Source organism: Meles meles, chromosome 11 (assembly GCF_922984935.1).
Source record: "Meles meles chromosome 11, mMelMel3.1 paternal haplotype, whole genome shotgun sequence".
Classification (NCBI taxonomy): Eukaryota; Metazoa; Chordata; class Mammalia; order Carnivora; family Mustelidae; genus Meles; species Meles meles.
Genome location: NC_060076.1, coordinates 31,511,619 through 31,525,310, shown reverse-complemented (window position 1 = coordinate 31,525,310; position 13,692 = coordinate 31,511,619). Strand labels below are relative to the sequence as shown.

Here is a 13,692-nt window from a genome sequence, read left to right as displayed (position 1 = left end):
ATGGAATTTTGTCATATTTTTACTGGCTCTGTGTATTTATTTTCTGGATTGTTCACTGATGTACTATGTAAATTTTTATGTTGGTTTTTCATTTTCTTAACCACTCTAAAAGCTCAGCATATAATAATAGTAACCTTTGTCTATCATATATAATGAATGTCTTTTTAAAATTTACCCTTTAATTCTGTTTAATTTTTTTCTTTTGAGCTTTTTATCCTTGTGGTTTTCCCTAAGAAAAGGTTTTTCCCACTTCAAGATGTAATAATCACATATATTTTCTAATTTTTACTATTTCAGATTTAATTTTTTGTATGGTAATATTGGAATCTAATGACTTTAGAAATAGACAGTTGTTCTAGGCATATACATGAAATAATCTGCATAGAATATACAATAATATACATGGAAACGAGCCATATACTTGGAGCCGTGACACTGGCAATGGGCTTTGTGAATAAGACTTCAGGAGGGGTACAGTATCCCTCTCTGGGTTCACACCCAGGGCCTCTAAACAGCTCAGCTCCTCACCACAAATTAAAAACACTATCCTTATTATATATTTTTAATATACGGGTATACTTCTAGCTTTGTATTCTTTCTCACTGATCTATCTCTATTAATACCCAAATCACATCATTTTTATCATTACTAGTTAGTAGCATCTAATATCATCTAGCAGTTTCTTCATCATTTTTCTTTTTTTTCCCTTTTTTTGCTGACGGATGGTTGACACACGGTGTTACATTATTTTCAGGTTTACAACATAGTGATTGGACAATCCTATACATTACGCAATGCTCACCATAAGTGTGGCTACCATCTGTTACCATACAACACTATTATAATAATATTGACTATATTTCCTATGCTGTATTTTTCATCCCTGTGACTTATTTATCTTAGAACTGGAAGTCTGGACCTTTTTTTTTTTTCTTTTAATAGAATTTACATTTTAGAGCAGTTTTAGGTTTATAGCAAAACTGAGCAGAAAGGGCAGAGTTCCCATCCACTCCCAGCCCCCCGCACACGTGTACTTCCCCACTCAGCGTCCTCTCCCAGAGCGGTGCATTTGTTAAAATTGATGAACCTACATTGATACATCCTTATCACACGAAGTCCACGGTTTACATCAGACTTCATGGCTGGTGTTGCACATTCTGTAGGTTTTGACAAACGTATAATGACTCATATGCACCATTACAGCATCGTACAGAAGAGTTTCATTGCCTGTATTAGTCAGGGTTCTCCGGAGAATCAGAACTAATAGGATATATATAAAAGAGGAGGTGTGCTATAGAAACTGGCTCACTGGATTATGGAGGTTGAGAAGTCCCACGGTTTGCTGCCTGCAAGCTGAAGAACCAGGAGAGCTGGTGGTATGATTCAGTGAATCTGAAGGCTTGAGAACAGGGCGGCAGATGGTGTGAGGCCGAGTCCAAAGGCCTGAGAATCAGGGGGATGAGGGGGCTGATGGTGTAAGTTCCATTCCAAGTCTGAAAGCCTGAAAACAAGCAGCACCTATGTGTAAGGGTAGCTTTGTCCCAGCTCAAGCAAAGAGCAAATCTTCCCTTCCTCCACCTTTCCGTTCTATTGAGGCCCTCTACAGACTAGATGTTGCCCACCTGCATCGATGAGGGCAGTCTTCTGTACGCGGTCTACCAATTCAAATGCTAATTTCTCCCCAAAACATCCTCACAGACACACGCAGAAGTAGTATTTTACCAGCCATCTGGGCACCCCTGATGCCAGTCAAGTTGACACACAAAATTAACCATCACAGTGCCCTGTGCTCTGCCTGTGTATCCTTCCCTCCCTTGAACTTTTAGCAACCACCGATCCGTTGACTATCTCCACAGTTTGGCCCATTTCCAGAATGTCATAGGGTTGGAATCATATAAAAGGTAGCCTTTCCAGATTGGCTTCTTTCACTTACTAATATGCACTAGTAATATTCATATGAGGGAAGTAATATTTCACTTAGGAACATCCTCCAAGACTTGGTAACTCCTTTCTGTTTAGCACTCATTTCATTTTTATTTCATTTCATTTCAGTTCATTTCTTTTTAGTGCTGAATAATATCCCATTGTTTGGATGTTCCACAATTATTCATCTATCCAGCTAGTGCAGGACTTCTTGGTGGCTTCCAAGTTTGGGAAATTATGAATAAAACTACTCTAAACATCCATGTGCAGGGTTTTGGGTGGACATTAGTTTTAAATTCATTTGGGTAAATAACAAAGAGAAAACTGCGGGCTCGTGTGGTGCGAACAGTTTTGTAAGGAGCTGCTGCACCACCTTGCAAAGTGGCTGTACTGTCTTGCATTCCCAGCAGCAGTGTCTGAGAGTTCCGGTGGCTCCGCCTCCTCATCAGCCCTTGGTGTTGTCAGTGTTTTTGCGTTTCCACCATCTAATAGTGGTATCTTGTTGTTTAATTAATTGGGGCTTTAGTAGTGTATGTGAAACATTATAATGGTTCTAAGAGTCAGAACTATATGAAAAGATATACCCGTAGAAGTATTTATTGCCCTCCTCAGCCCCACTAGCCAGTTCCCATTTCCCTCTTTCTCCCCCTTTCCTGCCCCATCACAGCAGGTACCCAACCTCTTCAGTTTCTGGTTTATCCTTTGTATATTTCTCTTATACAAATGAACAGAGACAAGCGGATTCCCTTATTTCCCCTTCGTTTTACATGAAGCATAGCGGAGTTTAGATACATCTTTGCACTGTAAAATGGTTGTTTTAAAGTCTGTTTCTGAAAAGAAATTATCTGGATAACCTGTGTATATGTCTTATTGTCTCCCCACTCCTTGAATATTATCTTGTCTCTTTATCTGCCTGCATATTTTTGATTGAGTGGTAAGCATTTAATATAAAAAATTACATGATAAATAACACGAGACCTAGGATGATAGTAATTCCTCCGGAGGGGATTTACATCGGCTTCTGGCAGACATGTAGGAGCATGAGCAATCCAAACCTTAATCCAGTTTCCAGTACTGAGATGAAGCAAATCTTCTTCTCTCAGTCCCTACAAGGATCAATTTACTATGTGTTCACCTTTTCTCCTAAGATATGGCCCTCCAGGGTCCCAGCCAAAAAAAAAAAAAAAAAAAAAAAAAAAAAAAAAAAAAAACTTCTTGGCAGGTTCTGGACTCCAGATTTTGTCCTCCAAACCTTGAGGGGATGGTATAATTCTCTCTTAGGAATATATGACCCCAGATGCCTTGCCCGTCTCTCTTGGTTACCCGATTCTCCTGCATCTTGGCCCCCACATTCTTTCTGTCCTGTTAGCTCTTCGATGCCTTCAGACAGGTGGTTTGTAATATTTTGTTTGACTTTTCTGTTGTCCTCAGTGGTGAATGTGCCTCTGTTCTGCCATTACAGAAGCAGAAGTTCCGTCATTGCTTTTGGTATTGAGTCTAAACTGTTTCATTTTAGAGGATATTTAGTCCTTTTTCAAATCTATTCTTTTCCCCTATTTTTAAATTCTTTTGTGTTTAATCAGTTCATGTGCATGTGTATTTGTGTATGTGCACACTGTTCTATTAGCTCAGCTCTTGTTGATCTGATAGAGCTATTGTGTCTGGTAACGCATTCACAGTAGACTGTTCCCTCATGCATTTTATAATTTTGGACTGTGACGTCATTTTCAGAAGGACCCCTCTGTGTGAGCTGAGTGGAGGGAATGCCATGTCAAAGTAATGTTGCATTTGCTTCAGTGAAGCATCCTTACCACCATCCTGAGACTGGTTTTTTATATTAATTTTTCCTATGGGTTGAGAATGAATGAATGTGAACCCCATGTGAGGCACAGGACTTAGGTTTCAGATCCTCCAAGGAGACTCTTCTCCCCATCCAGAACCCAGGCTAAGACAAATTTGCTTGTTGTTTCCCAATGCTGGCAATTTGATTTTTTATCTGGACTATCATAGCCCAGAGGACATACCCCCTCAAGAGTCCTGGCTTCCTGCAGGGTCTTGGTTCTAGCTAATTTTCTGCCTGCAAGACCTTGTTTTCTAAGGCAGCTGGGTAGCTCAGTGGGTTAAGCCTCTGCTTTCGGCTCAGGTCATGATCCCAGGGTCCTGGGATCAAGCCCCACATCAGGCTCTCTGCTCAGCAGGGAGCCTGCTTCCCCCAGCCCCCTGCCTGCCTCTCTGCCTGCTTGTGATCTCTCTGTGTGTCAAACAAATAAATAAGATTTTTTAAAAAGGCCCTTGTTTTCTGCCTTATCTGGATATTAAAAGACAGCCAGATAGTTTTAGTAAGACCAAACATTGTCCACTCCACCATGAGTACCTGCCCAGACGGTTGCTGTATCAACTCACACACTTAACACCCTGATTTTTGGTTTTCTCTTTGTTTTTGGCCTCTCCTTTGTTTTTGGATTTTCTTTATTTTCTTGAAGGCACTATTGTGCTTGTAAAAGAATGTTTATTATATTTTAGTCAGCATTGTAGTGGGAAGACTTTCAGGTTATCTGACATTCCATTGCTAGAAATAGAAGCTGAACAGGTTGTTTTTTGTTTTGTTTTTTGTTTTGTTTTTCTAATTAGCATCACTACTATCAATGGTGTTGCTAATAGGACAAGTCTGAGTATTTTATGTGACTAAATGAGCAGAACTACTATGCAAGTTTGGGACAGTAAATATTCTTTTTCTTTTTCTTTTTAAATATTCTTTCTTTTTCTTTTTCTTTTTCCTTGTCTCCCCAAGAATCACCCAGACAACAGTCTAAAGGCCGATCTGCCTGTGTCCACTTCAGCCCCAGTGAAGGCAATGATGGAAGCAGACATCCAGGAGTCTCCTCTGTTGAGAAGTCCAGAGGTGAGACAGTTGGTGAGCAGCGGTGTGACAAAGGGAAAGGCTTCTTGAAGCAGCCTTCCTGTACCAGGGTGGCCGGGCCTGATGAGGGAAGAGAGGACCCCAGTTGGGCAGCAGCAAGCCTTCCACAGCAGGATGGCTGCCGGAAACCCAGCAGGCGGCAGGACACAGCACCCAAGGCCAAATGTGTGTCCCAGAGAAGGCGCGTTCAAGAGCTCCGAGGAGGAAGGCACTCCCCGGCTGGTTCCAGCCGGCCTGGCAGTGCCAAGGGGGAGGTGGTCCATGCTGGGCAGAATCCTCTCCACCATCGAACACCAAGAAACAAAATGACACAGGACAAGCTCACTGGAGGGATCTATTCAGACTTGCCACAGAACACGGAGGTGTTGGGGTCAGGAGTCAGGAAGTCGGGAACATCCACCCTGTCTGAGGACACCCGGATATCCAAGGAGACTGATCCAGCACCTGGTGCTCTCTCTGGGCAGACTCTGAATATTGACCTTCTCCCTGTAGAGCTGCGACTACAGATAATCCAGAAAGAAAGAAGCAGGAAAGAGCTGTTCCGCAAAAAGAACAAGGCAGCAGCGGTCATCCAGCGGGCCTGGAGAAGGTAGGGTGGAGGAGGTGCCACAGCTCCTCAGACTCCTGACGTCCTAATGTGACCCGCCCTGGGCTCTGTTTTTCTAGTGAACTCCACGTGCTGGCCTGAGAGGCCAGTTTTACTGAGCATGCTCATAAAATTCACTCACAGGTGGGTCCTTGTAATTTACTTTGCCCAAGCTATTTGGAAAACAGTTTTGCCAAGAAAGTTAGGAGGCACCCAGGATAGCCTGGTGTAAAGGAAAAGAGGGCTCAGTTTCTAACCAAGAAGCCTGAGTTTTGGGTGTCTGACAAGTTATCTGACCTTTGCCAGTCACGTGGCCTCCCTGACCTTCAGTTTGGTCATCTGTAAAACAGGGTTTAGACATTGCTGCGCCTGTTCTGCTTGTATGGCGGGTTGCTAGAATGAGATCTTGTGCACTTTCTAAATTCTAAAGCACTGCACATGGAAGATATTTTATTTTTCTTTTTATTTCTTTACTACCCAGGAGTTAGTCGTAGCCCGAGTACCTAAACCAGGGCCTGGTCATAGCGGATTAAGTGGCTGACTTAGATTACAAAACCCTGCGCGAGCACCTGCCAAGCTGAGGGTGCGGGGTGGGTGCTAGGAGGAGTCGTGGAGGCGTCCTGACATACGGAGACAAATTCCTCCAGGGAGTCATCATGGGAGGACTGGAGGAGTCCTTGGCTGCAAGTTTTTCACATATTTCAGAATCTCCTTCATCTGCAGGCCCCCCAGGGCCTAAATCTAGATGAGGCCTTAGTCATGACTGGTGTCTGGGGGAGGGCTGGAGCCACTGCCCACAGGTGGGGCTCAGGAGGCCTCCATCTCCAGAGAGAGGAAGGCCGATGGGGGAGCAAAGCAAGTACATCACTGCGAGCACAGGTGTGCCACATGTCAACACCCCTGTCAGGAGATAAAAGGGCCAGAAAGACCCTCCTGTTGGCAGAAGGAGAGAGAGAGAGAGAGCGCGGGAGAGGTTCTCAAAAGATCCCGGGAGAGGCCTTGGGGACTGTAGTGCCAAGGATTGCCTGGCTGGGAGGCAGCCGATCTGCTCCATGTGAGCACGGTCTCTGCCACAGTGTGTCCTCATGTCTGTTCAAGCCGCTGGCCTTATAAAGTCATCTCCTGCCTGGTCCCCCTTGTTCTCCCCGCCACCCCGGGAAGCTGTCACCATAGGGATCAGTGTCCTCATTTTTCAGGCAAGCAGATTGTCTCAAGAAAAACGACTTGTCCCAGTGATACAAATCAGGTCCCTGAAGCTCTGACTCAAGGGCCTTTCCCGTACGTTCTTGGTAAAGGTGGTGTTTGCTGTGGTCAAAGTCACAGCAGCGGAGGCAGACCTCGTGCTCTTCGCCTCAGAACAGGCTGGAGCAGAAGGGCTGCATGGATGGGGCTCACACTGGTCAAGATAACGTTGATGTTGTTATTACTGTGGCTAATACTTACTTGGCATTGATTAGGCGCTTGTGCCAGGGGCTGTTCTAATGAGTTTTACCTGTATTACCTGAGTCAGTCCTCCCAACAGCCCAATGAGGTAGATAGTGTTCTTGTCCCCATTTCACAGATGAGGAATCTGAAGCACAGAGAGGTTAATAAACCCAGTTACAGAGCTAAGAAGTGCCAGTGCGGGCTTAGAGCAGAGCTAGTCTGCCTCTGCAACCAGAGAGGGGCATGGTCCTTGCTCCCCCTCCTTGGGGAGTTCTGCCAGATGCGCACTGGCTACCATCCCAGAGGAACTTTTTATGTATTTCAGCTGAAACTGGGGATCTAAACAAGCCAGCAAGGTTTACCACATCAGGCCCCACAGCTGCTCCCTAGCCGAAATGCCTTCCCGTCAAACTGTTCTTTGACTCCTTTGAAGAGTCAGAAGCTGACAGGTCCTGTCCATAAGTGTCCATAGCAGCAAATGAGCCTTCAGTCATCCCCTCAAGAACACTGGGCTCACAGTCTGTGTGCCCATCTGGGGAGGCAATTACCCAGCCCTCTGGCTGCACCAGTGTGCAATTCTGAGACCTGGGACATTAACTCCCAAAGGGACTGTGGGATGCTGCACGTTGTGGGAAGTCACAGGTCTGGTGACAGTAAAAACCCTCTTATTGATTCTGTTACATAGCCTTATGCATCTTCCATTTTAAGTACAGGAGACCAGAGCAGTGTCCTGGGACGTGTGTGGTGTCTGACACCCAAGCTAAGGAGCAGCGAGGGGTGGGGCAGAGAACAGGGTCTGGCACATAACTGCTCCACAGACAGGCAGCCTGTCGTCCCAGGAGACACGTTAAGGATGGAGGCCGGCTAGGAATGTGCAAGGATAGGGTGAGCAGAGGGAACCTTGGGCACGGAGAGCAGTGAGTGAGGCTGAGTCTGAAAGTGTGAGTCTTATTACCAATCAAGACTTTATTTTCAAGATTGAAACAGGATAGTGGGTGATCTAAGTGAGGCTGGAAAGTTGCTGTGGCTAAGAACAGTTGTATTAAACACTTCCTTTTTCCTGAACATTTGTAAGCGGCCTTCCTGTCAGCTCTTCTCCAGCACGTGGTAGGGTGAGTTAGCTAGGATCGGCTGGACCATTCGAAGGGCCGTGAGACCTGGGCTGAACGGGATGACTGGGCATCTTAGGGCTCCCAGCAAACTAGGAGTGCTGTTTTCCTTGAGGATGGCAGAACAGAGGCTATTACTCTGAGCCCTGGGACCATCCTGTCCTCTGGACACAGACTCAGAATTCTACACACCAGAATGATTAGGTGGAAGATGTACCCACTGAAAGCCAACACCTGGGCTTCCCAGTGAGATTTCTGCCCACAGAGAAGAGGGTGTGGACGATGCATGTCATCACAAAGCAAAGCAGCTGAACTATGGAGCAGTACTGCCCCATATCTCCAGCTCTTTCCTCCAGAGTTGGCTTTTTGGAAATGTGATCTATATTCTAGTGGAGAAATCCCATGGTTTGGCATGCTACAGGAAAAAGGAGAATCCTGCAGTATGAATGAAATCAGTCTTGAGGGCAAGAGAGAAGGACTGCACCTAGCATCACAAGGAGACTTTTTAGCAGACATTAGGAAGACATCATTTCTCATTTGGTGTATTTAAAATCAGGCATGGTGCCTGTCTCTGCAGTGCCTTTAGGCTCACTAGTAATTAATCAGCTGCCAATCAGAAAAAAATCAGATAAACCCTGAAAAAGCTTTCCTTGGGAGTCTCCAGAACAGCTGTGTTCAATAAGAAGTTTAGGAATGCATGCGGGATAGACACCATCCAATAAACACTAGATGTAAAGACAGCCATCATTCCCATGCCCCTCCCCTCTCTCCCAGTCCAGGCCCCAACCTCCAACAGAATGAACTTAGTAAAATACAGCTCTTACTTTAGCCATCGCTTTTTTTTTCCCTTAAGATTTATTTATTTTAGAGAATGAGCCGGCACATGGGGGAGAGGGGCAAAGGGAGAGAGAGAGAGAGTCCTAAGCAGACTCCATACTGAGCACAGTCCAATGTGGGGCTCAGTCTCATAACCCTGAGATTATATCCTGAGCCAAAATCAAGAGCTGGACACTTAACCAACTGAGCCACCCAGGTGCCCCACTTTTGCCACCCTTTTTTAAAAAACCTCTGCAGATCCCCCACCAAGTACACAGTACAGATCAAGATCAAAGTCCTTAGCTGGACTTGGCTGTTGGGTCAGACGGCACTGAGTTTGAATGTTGATCTCTCTTGGCTCTAGCTGTGCGAACTTCTGCCAGTTACTCAGCCTTTTCCCTCCACCAGTTTTGAGAGATAATTGACATACAGCCCTGTATAAGTTTAAGGTGCACAGCATAATGACTTTACTTACAAATATGATTCATATGAAATGATTACCACAGTAAGTTTAGTTAGGGTCCATCATCTCATGTAGATATTAAAAAGAAGCAGGGGGAGGGGGAATTGGGTTTTTTCCTTGTGATGAAATCTCTTAGGATGCTCTCAACAACTTTTATCTATATACCATAAAGCAGTGTTAAGAATAACCATCATGCTGTACATTATATCCCCAGAACTTATTTATCTCATAACTGGAAGTTTGTATCTTTTGATCACCACCACCCAGTTCCTCCTCCCCTTACCCCCTACCTCTGGTAACCACAAAATCTGGTCTTTTTTTTCCTTTTTATATTAAGTACAGTATTTCGCTTTCTCTGGCTTATTTCACTTAGCATAATTCCCTCAAAGTCCATCCATGTTGTCACAAATGGCAGAATTTCATTTTTTATGGCTCTTGTATGTAAACCATAATATCTTTATCCATTCATACATGGATGGACAACTTAGGATGTTTCTGTGTCTTGACTATCGTCAATACTGCTAAAATAAACATGGGGATGCAGCTATCTCAACATAATTTTAATTTCCTTCTATATATATCCCCCAAAGTAGAACTGATGGATCATATGTGTTCTATTTTTAATTTTTTGAGAAAAATCCATATTGTTTTCCATAGTGGCCAAACCAATTTACTATCTACCAACAGAACAGGGCTCCATTTTCTGCACATCTTGCCAACATTGGTTATCTCACCTTCTGATAATAGCCATGCTACCAGACACAATGTGATCTCTCATCTTGGTTATAATTTTAATTTCCCCTACGATTAATGTAATGTTGAGCACCCTCTCATTAACCTGTTAGCCATTCATGTATCATTTTTGAAAAAATGTCTATTCAGGTACTTTGCCCATTTTTTCCAATGGATTATTTGGGATTTTTTTTACTATTTAGTTGTAGGAGTGCTCTATTTTTTAGATAATAACCTCTTATCAGATATATAATTTGTAAATATTTTTCCCATTCCACAGATTGTCTTTTCATTTCCATATATTGTCATTTATTTTGCTGTGCTTAAGCTTTTTATTTTGTAGTTCCACTTCTTTATTTTGTTGTTTGTACTTTTAGCATCATATATATTTAAAAAAATCATTAGCAAGGGAGTTTTTTTCCCTGAGTTTTAGGAATTTCTGGTCTTACATTTAGGTCTTTTTAATCTATTTCCAGTTAATTTTTGCAAGTGGTGTTAAGATAAGGTTCTAGTTTCATTCTTTTACATGTGAATATCCAATTTTTCCAGCACTATTAAACAATTGTCTTCTCTTCACTGAGTATGCTTGGCTCCCTTATCAAATATAGTTGACATTATATGCATGGATTTATTTCTGGGCACTTAATTCTCTTCCATTGGTCTAGGCATCTGTTTTTATATGGGTACCATACTGTTTTGATAACTATAACTTTATAATATAGTTTGAAATCAGAAGTATGAGACGTCTCCCCTTCTTGTTCAGGATTGCTTTGGGTACTGGGGTCTTTTATAGTTCTATATGAATTTTAGAATTTTTCTACTTCTGTAAAAAAATGCCATTGGACTCTAGATAGAGATTGCATGGAATCTATAGATGGCTTTGGGCACTACAGATGTTTTAATAATATTCTTACAATCCAAGAACACACAGTACCTTTCCAATTATTTGTGTCTTCAATTTATTTCATCAGTGTTCTGTAGTTTTCAATATAGAGATCTTTCATCTCTTTAGTTGAATTTATTCCTGTGTGTGTGTGTGTGTGTGTGTTTGTATACATGTCTTTATTCATTTTTTTTTCCTTTTTTAAAATTAACATATATTGCGTTATTTACCCCAGGGGTACAGGTCTGTGAATCATCAGGCTTACACATTTCACAACACTCACCATAGCACATACCCTCCCCAATGTCCATAACCCAGCCACCCTATCCCTCCCCCGCAGCACCCAGCAACCCTCAGTTTGTTTCATGAGATTAACAGTCACTTACAGTTTGTCTCCATCCCAGTCCCATCTTGTTTCATTTTTTTCTCTCCTTACCCCCCCATGACCCCCTACCCTGCCTCTCAAATTCCTCATATCAGAAAAATCCTACAATAATTGTCTTTCTCTGATTGACTTATTTTGCTTAGCATAATACCCTCTAGTTCCATCCACGTCATTGCAAATGGCAAGATTTCAGGGCTTTTTGATGGCTGCATAATATTCCGTGTGTGTGTGTGTGTGTGTGTGTGTGTGTGTGTGTGTGTGTGTATCACCTCTTCTTTATCCATTCATCTGCTGATGGACATCTAGGTTTTTTCCATAGTTTGGCTATTGTGGACATTGCTGCTATAAACATTCAGGTGCACATGCCCCTTCGATCCCTACATTTGTAGCTCTGGGGTAAATGCCCAGTTGTATGATTGCTGGGTTATAGGGTAGCTCTGTTTCCAACTTGTTGTGGAACCTCCAGAATGTTTTCCAGAGTGGCTTCACTAGCTTGCATTCCCACCAACAGTGTAGGAGTGTTCCCTTTTCTCCACATCCTTGCCAACATTGATCGTTTCCTGACTTATTAATTTCAGCCATTCTGACTGGTGTGAGGTGGTATCTCACTGTGGTTTTGATTTGTATTTCCCTGATGCCAAGTGATGTTGAGCATTTTTTCATGTGTCTGTTAGCCATCTGGATGTCTTCCTTGAAGAAATGTCTGTTCATGTCTTCTGCCCATTTCTTGATTGGATTATTTTTTCCTGGGGTCTTGAGTTTGGTAAGGTCTTAATAGATTTTTGAATACTAGCCCTTTATCTGATATGTCATTAGCAAATATCTTCTCCCATTTTGTCGGTTTTCTTTTGGTTTTGTTGACTGTTTCCTCTCCTGTGCAAAAACATCTCACCTTGATGAAGTCCCAATAGTTCATTTTTGCCCCTGCTTCCCTTGCCTTTGACTGTGTTTCTAGGAAGGAGTTGCTGCAGCTGAGGTCGAAGAGGTTGCTGCCTGTGTTCTCCTCCAGGATTTTGATGGGTTTCCAGTCTCACTTATAGGTCTTCCAACCATTTTGAATTTGTCTTTGTGTGTGGTGTAAGAAAGTGGTCCAGTTTCATTCTTCTGCATGTGGCTGTCCAATTTTTCCAACACCATTTGTTGAAGAGACTTTTTCCACTGGAAAAATTCTTTCCTGCTTTGTCGAAGATTGGTTGAGGGTCCATTTCTGGGCTCTCTATTCCGTTCCATTGAGCTATGTGTCTGTTTTGTGCCAGTACCATACTGTCTTGATGATGACAGCTTTGTAATAGAGCTTGAAGTCTGGAATTGTGATGCCATCAACTTTAGTTTTCTTCTTCAACATTCCTCTGGCTATTCAGGGTCTTTTCTGGTTCCATATAAATTTTAGGATTATATGTTCCATTTCTTTGAAAAATTTGATGGTATTTTGATAGAGATTGCATTAAATGTGTAGACTGCTTTAGGTAACATAGACATTTTCACAATATTTGTTCTTCCAGTCCATGAGCATGGAAAATTTTTCCATTTCTTTGTGTCTTCCTCAATTTCTTTCATGACTATTCTATAGTTTTCTGAGTACAGATTCTTTGCCTCATTGGTTAGGTATATTCCTACGCATCTTATGGTTGGGGGTGCAATTGTAAATGGGATCAACTCCTTAATTTCTCTTTCTTCTGTCTTGCTGTTGCTGTATAGAAATGCAACTGATTTCTGTGCATTGATTTTATATCCTGACACTTTACTGAATACCTTTGTGAATTCTAGCAGTTTTGGGGTGGTCTTTTGGGTTTTCCACATAAAGTATCATATCATCTGCAAAGAGTAAGAGTCTGACTTCTCTGCTGATTTGGTTGCCCTTTATTTCTTTTTGTTGTCTGATTGCTGAAGCTAGGACTTCTAGTACTATGTTAAATAGCAGTGGTGATAGTAGACAGACCTGCCGTGAGGGGGAAAGCTCTCAGTTTTTCCCCACTGAGAATGATATTTGCTGTGGGTTTTTCATAGATGGGTATGATGATATTGAGGTATGTACCCTCTATACATACAGTGTGAAGAGTTGTTTTGTTTTGTTTTTTTCCCCACTGTGAAGAGGTTTGATCAAGAAAGGATGCTGTACTTTGTCAAAGCATCTATTGAGAGTATCATATGGCTCTTGTTTTTTTCTTTTATTAATGTTTTGTATCATATTGATTGATTTGTGGATGTTGAATGAAACTTCCAGCCCAGGAATAAATCCCACTTGGTCGTGGTGAATAAACCTTTTAATATACTGTTGGATCCTACTGACTAGTATTTTGGTGAGAATTTTCACATCTGTGTTCATCAAGGACATTGGTCTGTAATTCACCTTTTTGATGGGGTCTTTGTCTGGTTTTGAGATCAAGGTAATGCTGGCCTCATAAAATGAGTTTGGAAGTTTTCCTTCCATTTCTATTTTTTTGAACAGT

The 13,692-nt window shown here is 42.5% G+C and overlaps 1 protein-coding gene across 6 annotated transcripts in view; it reads left to right on the top strand.

Annotated features, from left to right (window-relative positions):
• INVS (inversin) overlaps positions 1 to 13,692 on the top strand; it is a 168,559-nt gene that overhangs the window by 138,068 nt on the left and 16,799 nt on the right. For 4 of the 6 annotated variants that reach the window (XM_046023239.1, XM_046023237.1, XM_046023243.1 and 1 more), the window contains one exon: positions 4,715 to 5,432. In XM_046023239.1, the coding sequence (XP_045879195.1) occupies positions 4,715 to 5,432 (718 nt within the window). The remainder of the gene's footprint in view (positions 1 to 4,714; positions 5,433 to 13,692) is intronic. The other 2 variants (XM_046023242.1, XM_046023241.1) reach the window with 1 other exon arrangement.